Genomic DNA, 25,195 nt, shown 5'->3' on the forward strand with positions numbered 1-25,195 from the left:
GTGTCTGTCTGTCTGTCTGTGTCTACACCTTCAAGTCAATGTTTGCTCCTGGTGAATGCCTGGACAAGTTCCTGCAGTTTTCTTAGCAAGATTTCAGAAATGGTTTACCACTGCCTCCTTCCTCAAATGGATGTGTGACTGGATGTCATCCAGTTGGGTTTGTGTGTAAGGCAGGACTAAAACTCTTGGTCTCTGGGTTTCTAGCCTGGTGTATTAATCACTACAACAAACTGTCTCTCTTCTAGTATTATAAATATTTTCAAATAGTTTTTGTTGCGTGAAATATGGTTTGATTCTGGATTTTAAAGGGGCAAAGTTCATATTCTGATATAAATGGGAAAATGTTTATAAAATCACTTTTTCCATTCCTTCAAGTCACTTCCTTAATTTTGTGAAAATAATTTCTCATTCTATAACATTGCACTTTTACAGAAACCAGGTGAACATTATCATTTCTCATAAATTATTACAAAGTAACATAATACAGTAGTGTGAGCTAATGCATTTATGATTACCATCATTATATTTCTATTAAAGCACATGCAGTGTCAAATGCAGAGATCCATACATATTTTCTGATAAAACCATTAACGTTTCATATAGCATTAGTATAAACATCTTGACGTTTATACTAATGATGGAATACATATTGAGTTGTAGCCTGTATATATATATATATATATTTATTTTAATTCCATTTATATCCCGCCCTTCTCCGAAGACTCAGGGCGGCTTACAAGCTTAGCAGTAGCCTTCATTCTATGTATATGCCTGCTTATTAGGGCTTATAAGTATTCTTATAATGAACTCCGACTGAAGAGAAATCTTTATGTAGCCATTTATATAAAAAACAAAGCAACTCTCTTTCTTAGGAAAAGAAAAAGGGTGGGGGAAAAACCTCATAAGGATAAACTATGCTTAACAAAAGAATTCTTGATTGGCATTTTTACAATGAAAAAAATGGATGGGACTCTATGCCAAACAAAAACATTATTTTATCTTAGTTTAATAAATATAAATATGATCATCAAAATCAAGTCATTATTTCTTCCTATTTTCTAATCAAAAGCAAAAGTACTCACCTTGTAATTAACTATGTCAACCTATAGTATTTTTGGATTTTCATGGATTTCCAAAATAAATAGTCCCAAAGTGAAATGTACATATATACAGTCCTAAAATACAGGATTAAAACAATTTCTTTTCCTGTCTTTAATTGCAATTCTTTCATAAAACATCTGCACAATGTTGGTATGATGTATAAGAAACTAATTAAAAAGTTCCATAATAGTTCCATATTAAAATTACCATGGGAATTCAGTAAAACGTAGTATTTAAGGAATTTAAAGAGGGGAAGAAGATAATACAGAAAATTATTTATGAATAAAGGCAAGAAACAACACATTTTAAAAAATTGTTTATTTTTTTAGTTGCCATTTTGCTAGGTTTCTGACAAGATACAAAACAAGCCAGACACAGGCCTGTTTAAGATATAACAAATTAACCAGTGCATTGTAATGTAAGGAAAGAAACAGAAAATTTATTTATGGCCAGAATAATAAGCCAAGTAAAGATATCAGTATTGTACATTTACATCAATGGCATATTTGTATTTCTGAGCAACCATAAGGGATAAAATCAAACTGAAACTCACATGTAGTGCAGCATTTACAATAGTTATCAAAATGTTATTGGGACATATAGATATGACAGATCAATATGGTGATTATACTGTCAACCAACTATATTGGTACAATATAACTATCCTAACTGGCATATGGTTGCATTTATTCAGTAGGAAACACATCAAATGGGATATTGTGTTTTAAATGCTGTGTTTATGATAAAAAAAATTAAGCAATTTTCTATAGATCTAATAGCATTTACAAGTCACTACATGTTAAAATTTAGACTTATTGGCTGGGAACCTTTATAACAGAATGCAACTACGAAAGCTGATGAATCCAAATCCAATTTAATTAAAGCCTTTGTTCTCTGGAAATAAGGAATGCCTGGGGTATTGGCATGATGATTGTTTCCAAGTGTTCTTTTTTGGTCAGAAAAGTCAGAAATAGTTCAACTGACCATTATCCAGAATCCATTTGTTGTAGCAGTGATAATAGCAATTGTTCCTCTCTGATACTCTTGAAAATAATTAATAATAATAATAATAATAATAATAATAATAATAATAATAATAATAATAATAATAATTTAATTTTTATACCGCCCTTCTCCCGAAGGACTCAGGGCGGTGTACAGGGCAATACAATAAAACAAAATGCATATAGTTATCCAATAACTCTTGTTCTGAAGAAGGGATCAAGAGGCTAAAGCACCAGTTCACAAGACCATAATAATCCACTCAGACCAATTTATACAGGAGTCTGTAGATAAAATTGTCCAATATTTTACCAGTGTGGACACTATTATTGATGCCAGTTCAGCAAATATAACTTTCAATGAAAATTTTCAATTTCTACTATTGAAATATAAACAGAAATCTTGGAAAGTGTTATCTACCATCTGCATGCTTGAGTTTTGCTCATCCTGGCTAACAGTAAGCAACTGGACTAGTCAGTTGCTTGAATCAGTAACTCTAAAGAATGTCTTTTGTAAGGACTTCATACTCAAGAGGCCCTGGTGAGACTTTTTTTAAAAAAGCTTCTCCCATTTTGGATAATGTCCACCCATTCTTCAATATTCCATTCCATTCCTGGTCTGGGTGCTGGAATATTTCATGACATCTTAATTCTAAAGTTTTTTTGGATTATGCTAATAATTTAGATCCATTTTCAATCTCACTTCAATTTTCCAGGTGATCTGTATAGGAAGCTGGAGGGAGTTGTGTTTTTTTTCTTTCTTTCTCTTTTCTTTCTTTCTTTCTTTCTTTCTTTCTTTCTTTCTTTCTTTCTTTCTTTCTTTCTTTCTTTCTCTTTCTCTTTCTCTCACTGTCTTCTTTCTCTTTCCTTTCTTTCTCTCACACTTCTTTTTTCTTTAGACTGATCTGGTATGCTCTGAATATTTACATAGGATATAACTTGAATTCACTGTTCTTTGATGGAGCCTGCAGATTATTTTAAAAGTAGCGGAGAACTCTTTGAAAACAGGTTTTGTCTGTAGTTTTCTTCAAAGCTTCATCTTGTTCACCACAGTTATTTAACTGACAAATACATGAACACATTAGATGACGACTTTGGGGAATCACATACATTTATGCTCATCATATTGCTGTGGATGATGGCAACCATATTGAAGTGTAATCCAACAAAGACAAGAAGTGTTCTTGCTCACAAAGAAGGCAGAAGTTTAAACTGTAGTGAATAGAATCTTAGAATGTGATTCAAATTCAAAATCTGGGGGTGCTTTGGGCACGAGCCCTAAACCAGAATGTAATTAAGTAATCAGATTTATATTTGTCCTGAAAATTAGATTCTAGATCACTCTCAAGAATAATTCAACAAATAATCCTGTTTGGAGGCATCCAATGAATGACTTGTAGAGATCAAGTGAATTTTGTCCAGGAATGTGTGTAGTAGTAGTATACAGGACTAAGCTAGTAGTAGTGCTTGGAGATATAGAAATTAACTGTCTTTTCACTGCAATAACAGATTCAAGAGCATCACAAAATGCAAACCTGTTTCTTCTGGGTAAGTGTCTGTCCATAATAATATTTCTCTAATTTTTGGAAGCAGGAACCAGTCACAGACCTCATTGACCATGCTGTTTAAGCAGCTGTTTCATCATATGCAACTTCTTCTGATTTCAAGAAATCAAAATGGATGCCACTGGTATGTTAGTATATCCCAGATCCTTGACTGACTATACCCAGTGTTTTCATAAATATTAGATAGCACTGTAGAATGAATAGCAGCTTAAGGAAAACTTTTCCTCACAGCAAAACTTACAGAGGAAGGAATAACCCATAATTCCTCTTTCTTAGAGGACAGGGTTTCAGGTTAAAGTGGGAAAAATGTCTTCAACTCCCAATCCAAGGAACCAATACAGGAGAATACTATGGTAAAAAGGTACCAAAATCAAGTAAAGGACAATGCATTTGTCTGTCTCCCAATAAAGAGTGTTTTAAGATAACCAATGTGATACCCCAATTAGATCAGAATTCAGAGTAAAATAGATCTGAATAATCAGTACTTTTTTCTAGAATATCTGTAACTGGATTTATACCATTTTCTTGACCATCTTCTTCCTAGGATATTCACCCTTAGACAATAATATTTATAAGCTTCAGGATCCAGGATTTTTTTTTTATTCTCAAGGCATAAATGGGCATTCTCCTCACACATTGGTACAATCATTACTTTCTGAGCTGTTGTAGCAACTTCTTCCCACTATTTCCAATCAAACATAGTAGGTAAGAGTAAAAAACAGTTATAAGCATACTGTTTATATCTTCAGAGTATAAAAGCTGAAAATGATATCTTGTTTGTTATAAACAGAGTGGCAGATTGGACATATGAAAGCAATAAAGATAAATAATTTATTCTTAGAAATACCTTGAAACATGATTTACAGCAGGTCACTAAGAGATACCAACATTTTCAAGGTTAAAAAGTAACATTTTCCAGGAAATATACAATCTGAAAAAAATTCTGCTGAAAATGTAAAATATAATGGAGGCAAGAAAAGAAGCATTCTTTCTTGTCTGTATTATCACAAAAGAAATAATAATAGCTCAGTCAACTTCAGTGCCACCTGCACTTAGCTTCATAGCTTGAAGCTATTTAGAAAAGCAAAATTACTCAAGGTTCACAATATCAGAAGGATACTCAGTAGCATTCATGCCTGTTGCCTGCTCCATATTTTATTATTCCATAGTGACGTACTTAATTAAGAAAAGTCTCATATCTCGTAAACCAGAGGTCCCCAACCTTTTGGGCACCAGGGACCGGTTCCATGGAGAAAGGTTTTTCCGTGGACTGGAATGTGGTTTTGTGTGCTGCCTACATCCCACGGATGGGGCTTTGCTTGTTTGTGCAGACCGGTTGTTGGCATGCCACGGACCGGTACTGGTCCACGGACCAGGGGTTGGGGATCCCTGTCATAGAGTCCATCTCCCTTTTGTAGGACAGGTGCATTAGACCAAGTAATGGCCTGACAATGACAACTGGATTGGTAAAACCTATCATGTTGTATGAAAAAAGACTAAAGGCTACATTCTACATGAATGGTTTACAACAATGACTACATGATTCACATGGAAGCCACAGTGGTTGACTCACTTACAGTGACTTCATATTGAATTTAATGTCAAGGACAACTGATATAGCATTCTCTAGCAAAATTTGTAATATCTGCCAGATCTGTATAACTGCTTAATTTTTATCTTTAGCATGCAAAACAATCTTACTGAACTCATTCTCAGAGTTCTCCAAATGCATGCTAAATTAAATCGTTAAAAATCTTAACTTTGTTGCAGAGCAATTTGACATTAAATAACACCACTGCTAAATAAGGGGATACAGTAATTATCAACACTCTTAATTTTAAAGGGTAGTTCTGAAAACAAGGATGATTTGCAGATGTTTACCTTTTCCTGTTCTGATTCCCTACACCATTTCCCCTTTTTCTGGTAACTTTTCTTTTGGTGCTCCTTCAGTAATTTCCAGCAATGCTACATCATAAACCTCAATAAAAAAGAACCTAACCTAAACAGCCAACCTATTTCAAGTAATGGAAAGCCCACCCAAATCCAAGCATTGACACTCTATCATTATTGTATTTTCCGCATACAGTTTTAACTCATTGACGCCCAATCAATGGCTCACCCTGATCAACTAAATTTTCACTTTTGATGCTATCAGTAATTATCTTCATGGTTTTACTCCATTCTCCTATCCAGGAGATAAAACAAAATTAGCAAAACTCATTATTAAGAAACATTAAAAAAATCCATTTTTGTTCTGGGAAGAAATAAAATGGAAAACACTGAAATGGCATAGTACTGACTGAAGTGAAAAAGGAAGAAAAAACATTACAAGCATACCCCTCACATAGTTTGTTTCTAAGGGAAGCTGTTCTGATCGCAGCAAAGCCGCAATTCGCCGGACTTTTTTTTTGACGAATATTTGACATAACACAGATGATGGCGCAACCTATGTAATTGGATAATTGGCAATGTATCCTGTTAACTTCAATATCCTTAAGTCAAATAATCAACAAATCCAATTAAAATTGAGCCACATAAGCATAAAGTCCTAGTGTACAGATCTAGTATTAGTGATCTTCAAACCTCCCCTAACCAAAGAATAATAATATCCACATTGCCAAGTCTTAGTGTCTGTTGCAGAATTCCTGGTCATTATAGAAAATTCTGGTCATATTCTAGGGGAGGAAATGGGAATCAATTGCCACCATTCCTGACTATTGAGAATCTTCTGAATCAGATTATATATAGGCACAGCCTTGCCATTGGAAGTATAATCACTCAACTTAATTAGTTTCAATCTACTTCCTAGATTTCAGGCAATTAATAATGAACAAATTGTCAGGTTTCACAAGATGAAACAGGCAATGGTATTCTGCTAATCCAGAATGCTTGTCAATTTCTATTTGCTTAAACAAAATGTTTTTTTCTTTGGATTACATCTAATGTTATGAGAACAGATTACAGGTTATAGAGATTACCTATACAGACTGAAAAAGATTTAATTTAATTTAATTTAATTTTTATTACATTTATATCCCGCCCTTCTCCAAAGACTCAGGGCGGCTTACAAGCTTAGCAGTAGCCTTCATTCTATGTATATGCCTGCTTATTAGGGCTTTCATACACCCCCCAAGCGGCATTATTACAAAGTCAGCTTATTGCCCCCAACAATCTGGGTCCTCATTTTACCTACCTCGGAAGGATGGAAGGCTGAGTCAACCTTGAGCCTGGTGGGATGCGAACCTGCACTAATTGCAGGCAGCTGGTGTTACTTAAGGAGGCATTAGCCCACTGCTCCACCAAGGCTCTTAGTAATGGTTTTGTATAAGCTATTTCAGTCAAAAGCACGCAATATAAATCCACTAACTGAATCATGGTTGGGGCATGAGAGGGGAAACCCCAAATCTAAGCAGTAACCAAAGCAACTGTTAGTCAAATTCTCTCCTTGTTTAGCTCTGATACCTAGACCTGGATGGCAGTTATCATGAAGTTAAACCTCTGCCCTTTTATATTTCTCTGGGCACAAGGGGTAATCAGAGACCTGTATGCCTTATCTTGCAAACAGTGTTTCAGAATCCAGCTGGGACATTTTGTTTTTTTAAACTATGTTCCATACAACCCGCACAAATGGAGCAGTTCGATATCTCACAAGAATAGTGATGTCTCACAAGAATAGAACTTTTTCCAATTCTGTTACCAGATCGCCAAGTATACAGTATTTAGATGGTAGAATAGCCTGTGGTTTCATTTGTGATTTGTGAACACAGCCATACAGTTACATTATATGATATATATCATGTAAAGTCTATGATATAAAAACTGATGATTTGGAGAAAATTACCCAGATATTAGTGTGTTCACTTATATGTACTGATGAAATCTAGATGTGTCTAACAGAAATCATCAAATTCTGCACAGCTGCAATGTGGATAATACCTAATGTAGCGTAGGGTCATACTAGGAAAACCTGGGGAACTCTCCTTTTTAATTCAAAAGTACTACTAGCTATTGCTGCAATTTTATGTTTTCAGCTGCTTCATTCTTACCTGAAGGGTTCAAAACTATAAAGCTACATTATCACAGTAGTGGAATCACATGTCCTTACAAACTTCTGAAGAAACTGTAACAGCAATGTTCTTTGAGAACTCTCAAACACACCTCTCTAGAAGATGGTACATGTATGCCATCAAAGCATGCTTTTTGCAAACTCCCTTTGCAAACTTAGAACAAACAGCAAGTCAATGAAAATCAAGGTACGTATGTATGTGTGTATGTATGTATGTATGTATTAAATTTACTGGCCATCCATCTTATCACTGGGTAATTCTGGGCAGCTTACAATATCAAAATATATGTATTATCATCTCTATAGTTCTTTTCAGTTGCAAAGCTGGACCATCAGAAAAGCTGAATGAAAAAAAATGATGGCTATGAATGGTGCAGGAGAAAGTTGATCAAAACACCTTGAACTGCAAGAATTATAAACACTATATTTGTAATAGATGGAAGTAAATGCAGGCTGCTCACTGAAGTACAAATAATGAAACTAAAATTAAAACATTTTAGTGTTGTAACAGAAAGGCAGTCATTATAAAAGCTGCTTGAACTTGGAAAAAATGAAGACAAAATGTCAACAAAAGACAAGATAGTTAAGATACCATCACTGATAATCCAAACATGAGCTTGAAAGAACTTAACGCAGCACTGACTAAAAGACAATCTTGATCATGTTTCTTGAGTCATTGAGCCTTGAATAACAAAGAATATGATTTTCTCTGTGTTTTAAGTACAAAACCAATATATTAGTTTTTTTTAAAAAAAATCCATGAACTTAAAAAAGGCCTAGAAAATTACATGCTACTTCTTCCAGTTGTTATTCTAGCCCTGAGTCACAAAGTGGATTATGAAAAAAGGGTGCCCCGACCACAAAAAGAATCTTTAACATGTTCTAGAATATTTAGTTTCAAAAACATTTCAGCACTTCAATGGTACTGAAGATGAAAAAAGAAAAGCAACAAATATCATGGAATTTGTCCCTCCAATATAGTAAAGTATTGATGGCTTCAAGCTCTTTACCATGACTAATTTAGAAACTAAATTAAAATATATATAAGAATAGCCTATAGGTCTGCGTGAAAGTGTAAAATAGCAAACTTCAGGACTTCAGATCAAAGGAGAAGGTTGGACTGGATTTAAAGAAATCAAAAACTCAGGGAAAGATGGATTCTTGTTTAAAGCCAGAAACCCTATTAAGATTTTCCAACCAAGAGCAACCTATTTGCTTGCTAATAATTATCTATGTGAGCAAATATTGGATTAATTTGGATGATAGTTTTGGACTTCAGTGCTTATGCTTCCAAGTGTGTTAATTATGGAGCCAGTCTTCTCTTATTTAGATGTAATGATGAAGTCATTGTTTCAATGCTCTACATTTGTACATGAAAAAATAAGGGAAATGGTGAGAGAACTTCTAGTCATCTCATATTTATGAAGTCGTGAATGACATCTGAATCAAACAAAGTAGAGCAGACATGTCAAACACAAGGCCTGGGGGCCGGATCCGGCCCGCGAAGTGGCTTCATGTGGCCCGCAAAGCCATCCTGGAAACAGTGAGGGAACGGCCCCCACTGCCTTGGCCCTGGGCCAGAGACCCTCCTTCCACCAGAGACCCTCAGATCTGTCCCACTCCTGCCCAGGCCCCCATAGGCACCCTTGATGCGAACGATGTAGAGCTGCCCATGCTCACCCAGTAGGCCATACACACTCTAGCCACGCCCACCCAGTAGGCCACGCCCACCCTGGCCATACCCACCCGGCCCCCTGAGGGCAACCGCAATGCTGATGTGGCCCTCAATGAAATTGAGTTTGACACCCCTGAAGTAGAGCTTTGGAAGGTAACACTTAATCTAATCAATACACAAAGAAAAACACTGAGTTTCCTCCCACCTTGTATATGAAATAGTGGCCTCTATTTAAGACAAATTCATATAATTTTGTCTACAGAATAGTATATTCTATATAAATCCCAGATAAACCAGGTTTATTCCAATCAGAAAAACCTAAATAACATATCAGATAATGGAAACAACCCCCAATCCCAGAATTAGCTATGTGGAGCGCTTCATTACTTACCCTACTCAAGTTTACAAACATTGTGAGTGAAGTCATAGAGAATACAGTACTGAAAGAATATAATTTCATATTGGATTATAGACTTGTATAATTTATGATTCCTCACTCTCCGATAAAAATTTTATTGGAAACATTTCCATTAAACCCAGGAACACAAAATATGAATAGTAAATGATCTATTATTTTCAGACTTTCTGATTTCAAGTACTTCCTTCTATATTTGCCTGTAAGGGGTACTAATTGTTGCATGGGAATCCAAATGTTTTTACAGTGGCTTTTTCAAATGTCAGGATGTCCATGCAAGAGATGATAAATAGCAAGTTGTAAACATTGTGCCTTTCAAAGAAACTTATCCACTATTATTGATGACCTAATTAGGAAAAAAAGTGATAAACCATCTGAGGCATTGAAAGATTATAATTTCTGATGAATGGGAAAACAATAAAAAGCAATATTCAATGTTCTAAACATTCATTCTGAGAGTTGCAGCATACATATCAGGACAAGCTCCTATCAAGAGATACTTGTTTTCTGATAAGCAGGATACTGCCGCCTATGTTCATTCTGTTTCCTAAGCTGTTTTTATCTCATTTCTTTAGAATTCTCTATGGTTTAGCTCAGTGATGGCGAACCTTTTAGAGATCAAGTGCCCAAACTGTAACCCAAAACCCACTTATTTATTTATTTATTTATTTATTTATTTATTTATTTATTTATTTATTTATTTATTCGGTTTATATACCGCCCTATTCCCAAAGGACTCAGGGCGGTTTACAAGGCAAAATTTAAAAACAATCCAATATAAAATTAAAATAAATTAAATTAAATTAAGTCTAGCCACTTAAGTATCGTCGTGTGCCATTGGCTGGGAGTGGCTGCAGTGGTAAAGGCAGACTGGATTGGACTAAAAAGTTCAATCAATTCCAACTTTGCGAGATCTTTTTTTTTCCCCGCAAGAAGTTGAAATTGATTGATTGAACCTTTTTTTTTTTTGCACATGGTGGCGGAGGCCTAAAGCGAAAAGGTTTTATAAAACCCAGCTGAAGGCCTAGGACTGGGGCAAGGGCGTGCATGCCCACCGAGAGGACTCTGCGTGCCACCAGTGGCACACATGCCATAGGTTCGCCACCACAGGTTTAGATGATATATCCATAGTAGGTAACTTTAATTATTTTAATAGAAAGCTATTTTACTTTTGAAAAATTGTTTATATATTAGAATTATCAAGAGGAAAGACAGACAATATAAGGTATACCATATTCTAAATCATTAATAGTGTAAGACATTTTTTTAATACTACGGTAGGCAGTCTTTTCTACGATGCTTAAGTGTCACAGAATGGCTTTCAGTTTATTCTAAGTTTTCATATATCTTTGCTTTGCAAACTGCTTAACTGATATCAATGTTTATATTTTAAGAAGTATCTTCTGTATTTGGAGTACATGTTTGCGAGATATACCTTCATTGCTGGCCACTCAGTCCACTGAAATAAAAACTGAAAGCTCTTACAACAGATGTATACTAAATACCTTAAGGGAGCGCCCTTATTAAATTATTAAACTGCATGGGAGTTATGTAAACACTGATTTTCACAGACAGTCATAAACTACAGCCAGTTATAAGTACATTTTGCTTACCTGGATATTCTTCTAATTGTTTCCTAAGCAGAATGACTGACTACTACAGCTACATTTGGGCTCAGAAATGAAAACAACTGCAGGAAAGGGTTAGCATTTTCTGTATTTCTCTGCTGCCAACTACTGGCTAACTAGGTTTTTTGCAAATCAGTTATAGTAACCCTCCGGGTTGGGTGAAAAAGATTTTCAAAATCATAAAAATAGAATTATGGCATCTTGCAATGGATTGGAATGGTAGAGAGCAACGTCTTTTTAAAAAAAATTCCTATGAAACAGTGATTAAAGGCTTTGTCGCTTACAATTCGAAAGAAAATAGCTCTTTGCTATCTGTTGCAAAGGACAGGGAGAAAAGTATATATTTCTTTTTTCCAATGAGCACTATTGTAAGCACTCATATTCTTAATTTTTTTTTATTTTATTTATATCCCAGCAATATCTCAAGGTGGAAAATATATCCAACACATCTTCCTCTATTTTCTACAAAATCAGCAACAATTGACTGCTGAACACATGAATATCAATATCAAACTTATTCTTTATAAAGAGTTCAGAGACAATGAATAAGGGGGAAATGAAGCTATGTGCCATCTGCTAATGATTTTCTTCTGCTGCTATCATTGGTCCACATCTCTCAATCTGTGGTTGAAAAGTTGGAAATTCTTTGGGAATGAAGTGCAATGTAGTAGAGAATACTGTAAATGTAGTTTAGTAGAACTGCACTCCATCCTTCTGTATATAAGAGCAACTGAATATCCAAACCAATATATTTTCACTCCAGTTTTTATCAATTTTATCTAAGTTCAATCAAGATTAGTGGAGCTTATACACATATAACTATATTATGACAAGGCTGCTAAATGTAACTGCTTCTATTTATTTCACAATATGAATTCAGCCTCAAACTGTCAAAAGATAGAAGTTTATTTATTTAAAACCTTTACATAGCCACCCATCCTATAATTAACCCTCCCAATCCAGCCATATTAAAATTATAAAATCTAAACACTTTAAAACAAAAAAGTGGCGCCAAGTGGAATTTCTGTAGTGTATTAATTTCATCTTAGCCCAGCACGTGGGGGAAAATCCAGATCTTCAAAGCTTTATGGAAAGCTAGGAGGGTAGAGGCCTCCTGAATTTCGGGGACTACCAAAGAAAAAGCGTGCTTCCTAGTTCCCATAAGATTTAATATTTAGGGGAAGGGAGCATGTCCATCCTATCTGACTTGGTAGGACAAGTAGGTCTTCTTAAGGAAAGGTGGTCCTGCAGACCACCTGGCCTGTGCCATATAGGACTTTGAAGGTGATAACTAGCACCTTGAATTGCATCCAGAAAGAAAGTAAAAGCCAGTACCCTCACATAAGGTGTTATATGGGGAAACACGGGAGGCCCCATTATTGTGCATGCTGCTGCATTATGGACCAGTTGAAATTTCCAAGTGATCTTCAAGGGTAACCTCATGTAGGACATATTGCGCTCTACACATGAGGAAGGCATGAATAACACTGAGCAAGAAGTTGGACTGCTTTTCAATGGTCCCATTTTTTTAATCATGAGGTGTTTGAATTGTAATAGATATTCCTTTGTTTTAGTTTTAGACACTGAATAAATGTAGTACATATATAACCTATTAAAGTGGAAATAAGACAAGTGCAGAATCTGAAATGTGCAAATATACAGTTCTCACAATTCAGAAACCTGAATGTGGATGTATTTCTTATATTTTGGAAATATTTGCATTTTTGAAACCACCATAGATTTCAAAATGTCTTGCTGATGATATATCAAAAACAAACCCAATGCAAAGCAAGGGTGTCATTTCCTGAAAAATAGAACTCTTCGGATGGTTGCTGCTATTTATCTTCTATCTTACAATCTGCCAATCCAAGTCTAAAACTATGTAGAAATTTATCTAAAGTTCATTTCTCAGTAATATGAAATCAGCGGTAAATGTAGCAAATATAATGAAAATAAAACCAGTGGAATGACAACCTTTTTATCTTCTTGGTTTAAAATTGTTTTCACATCCTTAATAATTTTAAGAATATTGTTTAAACATTTTTTTCTTTTAAAAATGTGTTATCTTTTATTAACTGGTAAAATATTATACTGTGTAGTGACCACATAGGTTGCAAAATCAAAGAATTCCAGATAGGCTGTGTTAGTGTGGTTTTTACTTGCTGAAAAGCTCTATTTCTCAAAGGTGGTATATACCTGATATATTTAAAACTATAAAAATTGCAAGTGTCAAAAAATTAGAGGCAAATAATTATCTATTTGAGTGACTGCTTTTGGAATAACTTATAAAAGCCGGATACAGAAATATTAGATCAATAATTCAGTTTGAATTACTAAACGTTTCAACAATGCTGAGGATAGAAATAACCACAATACAAATAGCTCCAACGAGACAACAAAGTTAGGTTATGAATAGTACTGAATTTTGAAATTCTTGTGACATAACTTTTTGAAGGATTAAGAAAGTGGTGTCACACTTTGGAGTGGAAAGAAATTTGTACAGTTCTTGTTGGGCAACTAATGTTTTCCCTTTCTGAAATATCCCAATCAGTACTTTTTTGAAAACATACCTCGAAGAATTCTCTCCTCATGGCAACGGAGAAAGTCCCAGATTCTAACAGTGCCGTCATCAGAGCATGTAGCAAATTTATTATCCGTAGGTGAGAAACTGTTACATGAAGACACACAGCAGGGGAAAGAAGTCAGCATTTAACAGATCATCTAAACTTCTTAGGGCAAAATTTAGTTCAAGTGTAAAAATATATTGATGGAGGGATCTGAACATACTGTGCATGGCAAATTAAAAACTTCATCCTGTTGGTATAATTGAGTCCATTTGTAAAAGAGTTCTCATACAGACCATCTGTGGAGCAAAGTAGTTATTCCTGAATTCGGTTCCCCCAACTAAATGGAGATAATGTCTGCAGAACTTTGCCATGTTTACCCTTGAACGAAGGGATCATTGTTTTCTGCTATATTGATTTAAAAATGCAAAACTGATGAAAGTAAACATTAACTACTGTTGAAATAACTATATAAAAAGGAATCCTGGAAAAATTAATAAAAGATATAATTCTTCTTCATCAATGGTTTTCCTGTAATAAGACAAATGGAAGGGCTAATACTGTTTGATTATTTAAAAATCATGTAAGACCTATATATATATATATACACATATATACATATATACACATACATATATACACATACACATACACATACACATACACATACATACATATATATATATATATAAAGGTAAAGGTTCCCCCGCACATGCGTGCTAGTCGTTTCCGACTCTAGGGGCCGGTGCTCATCTCCGTTTCAAAGCCGAAGAGCCAGCGCTTGTCCGAGGACGTCTCCGTGGTCATGTGGCCGGCATGACTAGACGCCAAAGGCGCACGGAACGCTGTTACCTTCCCACCGTAGTGGTCCCTATTTTTCTACTTGCATTTTTACATGCTTTCGAACTGCTAGGTGGGCAGAAGCTGGGACGAGTAACAGGCGCTCACTCTGCTACGCGGCACTCGGGATTCGACCCGCCAAACTGCCGACCTTCCGATCGACAAGTTCAGCGTCCTAACCCACTGAGCCACCGCGTCCCTATATATATATATATATATATATATATATATATATATATATATATATATATATATATATATATATATATATATATATAAAAAGCATTTGGATAAGACTGAATGCTACAGTGACATATCACCACAATGGAAGAAGCTTTAGAAATGGTGAAGCTTGCTATAAATATGAAGATATGATGTGCAAATGCTTATGGAGCTATTTTAATTATGGATGGATAGCATTGCCTTTCTAGTCACTTGGGAAGAATCTACTTGGATTGCTAAACAGTGGTCCCCTTGAAATATGTGGAACTGAAGTGTATGTGAAGAAATCCATTTGGTAGCTACATTACACTTAAACGAAATCACTTCTTCTTAAACTTTACCAGGAAATATTGAACCAAGATGGAAAGTGACAAGTTCAGTGGAAAGTACTTCAAGGATAATATTATCTTCTCCAATGGATAGCACAGTACCAAAACCCAAGGGAATACTGTTGTAGGTTGGTTTCTCCAGTTCCTCTTCAGGCAGAGTTTAATATTTTTAATCCTTTTTCTGTATTCCTTGCTTAGAATATTAAAATTCTTCACATGCATCTACTTATATGTTTGGACAACCGGAGTATTGACACTGAACCAGGAAGATGTCCTAAAGATGTCTTATTAGCTTTACATTCCAAACCTGAAGAACACATTCAGTATTAAACATGACTTCTGAAGGTAGAAATCTCTGTTGATCCTTCATACTACTGGACATGTTGGCCTCACCAAGCCAAGCAGTTCTTCACTTTATTTTGCTTTCTAATATTGTGAGAACTATGGAGCTGTTTTTATTTCTGGATTATATTTTATTCAATTATATTTTTAAAGACTGAATTCTTTATTTGGAATGAAATAGTCATCTTACACAATAGCATAAAAAAGAATATCTAATACACACTGTGACCATATATAAATGAAACCAATACCAATGCAAAATGCAGCAGAAAAATACATCTCTAACATATTGCAGAGGCAGATAATGGGACAACACTATTTCATAGAAATACCAGCAAATCTGTGAAATCATAGAAACAAAAGTAAATAAGTTCATATGGTGTGAGATATCTCCCAGAATCTGACAATACCCATGCATGTTGGCACCCAGAATACACTTAGAGAACGGTTTAACCATGGAAATAGTAACTACATAAAATTGTATATTGTGTATAAACCTGGCCTCTCTAATCGCCTCCTTATGTGCCTGGAACATCTTGACGTTGTTCATGTTGGACTGCCAATACTTCACATATCCCCCATGGTCTGCTGTCAACATCCACATATCATTGTGTGACCATGTCATAGCTCTTACTGGACTGTCATGAGCCTGCAAAATCAGAAAGAAGAATTCAACAACAATTACTTTGGTGACTCCATAAACACTTTTACTACAAGTATTGTAAGCACATTTGGAAAATAAAATAAATCATATGTACATCCATACATTATTTTATGCTACTTAAGAAACATTCATGTGCAGATATACATTTATATACAGCAGTCAACAATTATTCTGCAACTGTCTCTCATATTAGAAGTACAGTAATACATGATTCAAAGGATCTTATAAAAATCTCAATGATAAAAAAATATAAAACTTGAAATATTTCACTCTTACTTAATATTTAAACATTTTATTACACAACACTATTGAAAAATTACAGTTCACACAATTTATGTACTGATTTACCTGTAATATTGTTTCAAAATTGAAGGTAAGCCCATTCCATAAAGTGAATTCTCCACTAGAAGCCCCAGTGACCAAGCGTCTTCCTTCAGGTGTCCACTGTAATGATGAACATGAATTAAGGGCGTGCTAGGACACAAATTGTTGCAACACCACTGCAGAATTTATTGTGAGGTAGATAATATATATTCAAAATTATATTTTCCAGAACTGTCTATGTTGCTTTGTTTTTATTTATACACCCAGAGTCAAACACTATTTTTGTCATATGCTCTATTACCAATATCTTCAATTTAATAAAATAACAGTTTCAGCAAAACATAGTCATGTAAAACAGACTAAAAGTGATTGACATATTAAGCAATTTGACATAAATTATATAGTATTCATATTATACTTACTCTAACAACAAAAACTGGACATTTTACTTTATTGGTAGAAGTCCTAACAAATTTTGTTGTCACAGCATTCATAGGGTTATTCAACATTCCTATAGGTGGGACCAGCTAGAAGAAAAAAGAATATATTGGCTTAACCAAAGCAACAAAATAGCAATGTTATATTTATAAGCTTTTATTACTGAAAATATAAAAATCCATCTCCAATCAAAAGCTCTGACAGCAAATCCAAAGCACTTCCAAAAGCTGTTTTGAAAATACAATTAATAAAGGGAAGAAAGGATGATATATTAAAAACATAGCAAGTAAAGACTTAATTTAAGATCAAATTAAATGTAGTTTTTGTTCTGGCCAACCAAGATTTGGGACTGCACTGTCGCTTAATAGTGATATATGGCTCTCAGTCTGAAAAAGGACATATATTCCTGATGGAAGCCAAGCAGGGCCAACTTTTATGACTACATCTTGAGCCCAGTCACACATTTTACCAATTAGCCTGCAATATTGCATTTATACATAACTGTATAAAGGATACAAACAGTATACTCACATCATTATAATATCCTCCATCAGGCTGAATTGCCCGCATATCCCGTTGGTCTCTTTGCCATACTCTATTCTGAAAATGAAAAGAGAAAAAACTGAGCATTGGTCAATATGGAATAATTGAGAAACAGAAGTAATTTCTCAAAAGAACTAGAACTTCATACTCTCCCATCTAAGTCAGGCTTATGGGAAAATTAAAGGAAGCACTGGTTTCTTTCTTTTAAATAATTCTTTTAAGATTTAGGGTTTCCACTGCTGTCATTGCTACTTTAGGGCTTTCAAGAAATGTGGTCACAGAACTACAGGAGCTATAAAAAGGCAATCTGGGGACTGCATGCAAGTCTGGGGTTTCAGATGACTTATTCTAGCTCAAAGAACCTTGTTAATTTTGAAGGGATGAAGGGAATACATTTTATCCTTTTTGCAGGGTGTTTTTGATTTGAAGTTTTAACAAGAAACAATTAAAATCTGGTAGCAGAGTTATTTTCCTTTTCTACATTGTCTGAATTTCAAGCACTATGTATTTGAACTGCAGATGAAGATGAAGCATTTCTGAACATACCTCTAAATATTTGATAACAGAAGGATTATAGTCTATTGTTTTTCGGTTCACTGCTTTTCTCATACGCTTTCCATCAAAAGTAAGTTGCTGCATTGCTTGCTGCTGAGCAAAATCTGGTCTCTTATAAAATAATTGCCGAGGGGCCTGGTGCTGAAACTTTGGCATATGGAAAAACCGTGGCGGAGAACCAATCTCTGTGGCCATGATGACTTTTGCTTAGCAAAATCTAAAACAGAACAAAACCAAGCAGTTATAACAAAGCAACAAAATCAAGCAAACATAACAAATATGAGGCAGTGAAGTCTTTCTCAAGTAATCAAGATAACATTTTATTTCATTTCTGAGAAGAATGGCACCCTAAGCTATGTGAGTATGCACCAATGTCAAAAATAACTTCATGTACAGTCATGGCTGAAATTGTTGGCACCCCAGAAATTTTTCCAGAAAATCAAGTATTTCTCACAGAAATGTATTGCAGGAACACGTGTTTTGCTATACACAGGTTTATTCCCTTTGTGTGTATTGGAACACAACAAAAAAAGGGAGGAAAAAAAGCAAATTGGACATAATGTCAAACAAAACTCCAAAAATGGGCTGGACAAAATTATTGACACCCTTAACTTAATATTTGGTTGCACACCCTTTGGAAAAAATAACTGAAATCAGTCGCTTCCTATAACCATCAATAAGCTTCTTACACCTCTCACCCGGAATTTTGGACCACTCTTCCTTTGCAAACTGCTCCAGGTCTCTCTTATTGGAAGGGCACCTTTTCCCAACAGCAATTTTAAGATCTCTCCACAGGTGTTCAATGGGATTCAGATCTGGACTCATTGCTGGCTACTTCAGAACTCTCCAGCGCTTTCTTGTCATCCATTTCTGGGTGCTTTTTGATGTATGTTTGGGGTCATTGTCCTGCTGGAACACCCAAGATCTCGGACGCAAACCCAGCTTTCTGACACTGGGCTCTACAGTGCAACCCAAAATCCTTTGGTAATCCTCAGATTTCATGATGCCTTGCACACATTCAAGGCACCCAGTGGCAGAGGCAGCAAAACAACCCCAAAACATCATTGAACCTCCACCATATTTCACTGTAGGTACTGTGTTCTTTTCTTTGTAGGCCTCATTTCGTTTTCGGTAAACAGTAGAATGATGTGCTTTACCAAAAAGCTCTATCTTGGTCTCATCTGTCCACAAGACGTTTTCCCAGAAGGATTTTGGCTTACTCAAGTACATTTTGGCAAACTGTAATCTTGCTTTTTTATGTCTCTGTGTCAGCAGTGGGGTCCTCCTGGGTCTCCTGCCATAGAGTTTCATTTCATTTAAATGTCGACGGATAGTTTGCGCTGACACTGATGCTCCCTGAGCCTGCAGGACAGCTTGCATTCCTTTGGAACTTGTTTGGGGCTGCTTATCCACCATCCGGACTATCCTGCGTTGCAACCTTTCATCAATTTTTCTCTTCTGTCCACGACCAGGGAGATTCGCTACAGTGCCATGGGTTGCAAACATCTTGATAACGTTGCACACTGTGGACAAAGGCAAATCTAGATCTCTGGAGATGGACTTGTAACCTTGAGATTGTTGATATTTGTCCACAATTTTGGTTCTCAAGTCCTCATACAGTTGTCTTCTCCTCTTTCTGTTGTCCATGCTTAGCATGGCACACACAGACACACAATGCAGAGACTAAGTGAACTTCTCTCCTTTTTATCTGCTTTCAGGTGTGATTTTTATATTGCCCACACCTGTTACTTGCCCCAGGTGAGTTTAAAGGAGCATCACATGCTTGAAACAATCTTGTTTACCCACAATTTTGAAAGGGTGCCAATAATTTTGTCCGGCCCATTTTTGGAGTTTTGTTTGACATTATGTCCAATTTGCTTTTTTTCCTCCCTTTTTTTGTTGTGTTCAAATACACACAAAGGGAATAAACCTGTGTATAGCAAAACATGTGTTCCTGCAATACTTTTCTGTGAGAAATACTTGATTTTCTGGAAAAATTTCTGGGGTACCAATAATTTCGGCCATGACTGTATGTAAGTATGTATGTACATAAATATAAATATACTGAATTTAACTTAGAAACCATTTATCAAATAAAATTATTATTATCGACTCTAATTTTACACATGGACTTGTAGCATTTCTGAAATTGGGTTTCTCTTAATGTAAGGCTTTAAAATATTATATCTTGCATCATCTGATAAGGAGTTTCATATTAGAAACTTCTGTTGTTTACTCTGATTGACAATTGTTATTGGCTGCCTTTGCTAATTATTATTAATTTGATTTTAATAATGGTTTCAAAGTGCTAAAGCATCTACCATCTGGCAACTCTAAAGCAGCTTGGAAGAGACTGGGTGAGATCTACCCCTCTTACAACCTAATTACTTACTTACCTGCATAAGCTACTAAAGTACTTTCCCCCCTGTGGTAAGGGAAGGGAGATTTTAGCCCTCCGTCCAGAAACAACGGCGATTGACTACCCAGGGGAGTTTAAAACGTTGGAAAACACTGGGACCCTAAAAGGAACTCTACTTCCTAAAATTGGATTACAAGATTCGTAATTTTCTACTTTTTATTTTTCTCTGATTTTTATGCTTTATTTTTATTGAAGATCTGGGTTTTTTCTCTTAAAATAGAAGTAAAAAACTGAAAAGATCCAAACAACTCTGGGGTGACATCTGGTGGCTAAACTTGAGATTGTAACCTGTTATTCTTTAAGAGAGACTTGTTGACAGCTTTGAAAATACATAAGATATAAGCAACCTTGAAACATCAGCTGCAAGGAACTCAGCTCAGCTCAGCTCCTCACTTAGTGGATTCCCTGACTGTATGCTTTTAGTTTAATATACTATAATGGAAGAACATGAATGGATTTTTCCTCCAGAGGAAGAACAAGAACAAATTCTTTGTACGTTAAAAGCGATGGTCCAAACTCTCCTTACATTGGTGATAAAATAAGAAGCGGCAGGAAAAAACAAGAAAGCAGCCTGGTTATGCAAACTCAAATTATGACTTTAACTAAAGAATCATCTATACAGAATTCTACGGAGAAAGTGGAGCAATCAAATGCTATGACAGAAGACTTAGCTACTCAACAAATACAGATAATGAAAAATACAGAAAAGAAATTGATAATAGAGAACAAGGAAAGGACTTTTCTTATATACCAGAAGGAACCTGAAGATCAAGAAGAAAAACAGATGAAAGAGAAGATAAACACTTCGGGACAACCACGTCAAGATGGGAAAACAAGGAGACGACCTGCTAGATCAGCTAGTCCTCTTAAGAAAATGGCAACTGGATGGTCTTTTCAACACCAAACAATAGCCACAACAATACAAGGAGATCTATTTGATGATTTAAAAGCAAAGACAGGAACGATGATTTGGCAAAGAAAAAAAGTTAGAATAAGACTGAAAAGGATTGGGGTTTTGATTTACACATGAGATTTAAAATAGAATGTATCAAAATGGATAGAACATGTATTCTAAATATAAGATATTGTAATGACTTCAGTTAAAGAAAATTTTGGTTACATAAAATCTAGAAGCATAAATATTGAAATAAGAATACTATATTGTTTTATTAGTTTGTTAAGGTAGATGGTAAGAATCTATATATAAGGTGTGTATTTTAAATATTAGATTGTGTGAGGAATTGTGATAAAGGAATGGTGGTTAATTAAAAATTTGGAAAAAATATCAAATGTTAAATTAAAATATTAAGGGAAAATTAATTATCAGTTCACTCATTGACCAGAGGTTTGAATGTTTAAAAGTAATTAAGATTTGAATTCAAGATATGGTTATGAGTTGAGACAAAGGTTAAGTAAAACTTAGAAGTATAAACACTAATAATTAAAAAAGAGGAACAGCCACTACCACACACTTCTCCCAGAAGAACGAAGCTGAAGCCACCAGCCTGAGGATGACGGATGAGATTTCGTCGAAACGTTGCTCTTATACCTTCAATTCTACGTGGGGAAAAACCCGAATGACCAAAGATCTACATACAAACACCCGCGAAAACCTCAGAAAACTAATAATTAAATTTGTATATTGGTTTGTGGTATAAATGCTAAGTTTTTTTAAAAAAAAATAGCCTCAAATATGAGATAGGAGACATAAAGAGGAAAAAAGAAGAGAAAATATTAACTGTGGAAATAAAAGAAATTTTGGCTATTAAATTTGAGGTTGTAAGACATTTGAGAATTACTAGAAAAATAAGAATATTACTTTATATTACTAATTGGTTGATGTAGATGGTGAGAATCATGTATAGATAAGAGGTGTATCTGGAACTTTAGACTGTGGGGGAATTGTGATAGAAATTGGGGTCATTTAAAATTTGGAAATGATAAAGATTAAATGTTAAATTTAAAATATCAATGGGAAATTAAAGTTAAGAAAAATTTATTAGGTCATTTGATTGTCTAAAATGGACTGTCAAATTAATTAAGATATGCATAAACTGAAGATTATTGATGAATGCTAGAAAGTTATTTTTTGCTTGATTGATAGAATAAGAACTGTGTTGGTTCAAATATGAGACAGTATATATTACAGGGGAAAGAGAGGGAATTAGTTGTTGTAATACTTTGAGATTTGTATTGATGATATTTAAATGTAATGGAATTATTGTACCCAGCCACCACGTTACTTTTCAAATATGTAAATGTAAAATGTGAAAATTACTAAAAAACCTGGAAAAAAAGAATTTATTATTTGCAATATTCAATTTTATATACCTTCCAAATGTCTGCTATTTTTTGATCCTTTTTCCTTTTTCCTTAGTTATACTTTCATATATCTGTTAAATGCAAAATATTAACAAAATGTGCTCAGTGATTAAGGTCCTGCCTGTTTTCAATGTATCACATGCATGTAAGGAGTGGCAGAGCCCAGTCACATTTGCCATTTTAGAGTATTAAAAGTAAAGGGCAGAAATATAAGATTGGTTTATTTGTTAAAATAGAGATGTTGTTACCTCTAGTAACATATCTATTTTAATGAACTTTTGCTGACAAGACTGAATGAGGAAGCTTTAAGGTTATGTTTATAGATAAGAGATTAGATATAGGAAAAACAGATTATTTGCTACATTTTAAGAGAAGGCAATAAGTTATTGAATTGTTTATATTCCTTTTCTATTCCATGTAACCTCTTTTAAATGATTAGTTTAGTTTTAAACCTGATTTTTTCTTTTTATTGAACTGAAATTTAAATGTCTACGTGTATCATAACTTTTTTGATGGATCAGTATGTATTTTCTAGTAAATTAATGTATATATAAACATTTAGGTCTTTTTATTGCACTTCCTCCTTTTAGACTGAGTGGGCTTTAGACTGCATAGTAAATGGCTAAACAGAAGAAGAAGTCTTCTGAATATAAAAATGACATGCATTTTCGGATTACATCCTAAGCATGTATACTTGGAGTTGTAACTTCCTGAAATCGTTGGCATTCTTCCAAATAAATATGTTTAAATATATAAAATTAGACCTGACAATATCAATCAATTTTTTTCATTTCTCTCTTAAGAACTGTAAGGGTGGGTTAAACCCTCAGTTTACCCAAAGCCATCAAGTAAAGTTACAGGATTAGGTTTATGTATTCTGCCAAGCAAAATGTAATTTGGTTCTGATTTGTAAATTATGATTTTGGTTTGCGAACCCAGAGAACTGTAGTTTGCTATAATACTCATGTAAAGATACCATGACTTAATAGAAACAAAAACAGCATGTAGTTTTTATGTTAACAAAGCCAGAAATTAATAAATGTCTTTAACAATTAATAATGCAGTTTTATAGTAGCTCAAAAAAACCTCCTTTATGTGTATGTGCATACAGTGCTATATATTTAGTATTACTTATGTGCTTACTCAGACATCAAAGCATCCTTATCTATAGGCTGTAGTTTATCTATAATCATTTGCAGCACTTCTTCTCAGCAGATATCCATCTACTTTTGTAGTGACTGGCTAGCTGTTATGTCTGGCATCCCTTTAAAACAAAAGCAACAATTTGCAGATCCATGATGGCCCAACTGTGATGAGATTCACCATAACAAGAGAGTGACCCAACCGGGTAAGATCCAGCAGGGTGGGGAAGGTGAATTCCTCCTTAGCTATTTTATTATAAAAAGTAAGCTCTGTTTTCAAGAAAAATGGGTGATGATGGTAGAGTAAAAATTAAATCAGAATAGCAAAGTCTGAGGGGTGATGTTGGCGGAAGTACCTTGCCTTGATTTGGAAAATTACTGCCTACCTGATCAGAAGTTATAATTAAGACAGGTAAAAAGCCATGGTTAACAAAATAGTTTTACTCTATTATAATCATTAAGAGATAATAGGGCTGGTTCCAAGATAAATTAACCCAGGATTGCAATTAAATCTATTACGTATACAGAATCCATGAACGTTCCAAAATAATTTTTAAAAAATATCCTCATATTTAACCTTTATAGAAGGAAAAATTATGGAAACTTTTTGCTGTTGAAACAGTTAATAATAATTTTTCTGAGTATCTTGGACAATGTCTATGTAGGAGAAATTCTAATGTGCAAAAATGAGATATGAATAGAAAGCTACAGTTAATTATAGGTTTCCATTAGTTCAAATTGAAAATCTGAAATCACAATTTCAAATTGATTTAATTTGAAAACCCATTAATTATAATTCTACTTCATATGTTAATTTAAGTTACTAACATTCAGTTGTCTAAATACAGCCTCACCCATTCCACAGATGGCAGTAGACCTTATCTCAATGTAGGGACAAGACAAATGGCAATTAGCAGGCAATGTGTCTTTGAAATGAGAGGACTTCTTGCAGGCCTTAATCCTAAGAAAATTTTGAAGAGGCATAAGGACTACAGTACTATTATGGGGAAGGAGTTGTAAAGACTTTGGAGAAACTTCAT

General features: G+C 34.7%; 1 protein-coding gene across 3 annotated transcripts in view; it reads right to left on the bottom strand.

Moving 5' to 3' along the window:
* Window positions 1-25,195, bottom strand: part of WDR33 (WD repeat domain 33) — a 67,652-nt gene that overhangs the window by 31,599 nt on the left and 10,858 nt on the right. For all 3 annotated transcript variants that reach the window (XR_014026595.1, XM_081329012.1, XM_081329013.1), the window contains exons 2-7: window positions 18,264-18,489; window positions 17,706-17,774; window positions 17,159-17,263; window positions 16,761-16,856; window positions 16,246-16,397; window positions 14,022-14,119 (exon numbers count right to left, since the gene is read on the bottom strand). Coding sequence is in view for 2 of the 3 variants with exons in the window: in XM_081329012.1 (XP_081185138.1) it covers window positions 14,022-14,119; window positions 16,246-16,397; window positions 16,761-16,856; window positions 17,159-17,263; window positions 17,706-17,774; window positions 18,264-18,467 (724 nt within the window). In the remaining variant the exon portion in view is untranslated. The remainder of the gene's footprint in view (window positions 1-14,021; window positions 14,120-16,245; window positions 16,398-16,760; window positions 16,857-17,158; window positions 17,264-17,705; window positions 17,775-18,263; window positions 18,490-25,195) is intronic.

The sequence above is a fragment of the Vipera berus genome, assembly GCF_964194415.1.
Source record: "Vipera berus genome assembly, chromosome: 5".
NCBI classification, from domain to species: Eukaryota; Metazoa; Chordata; class Lepidosauria; order Squamata; family Viperidae; genus Vipera; species Vipera berus.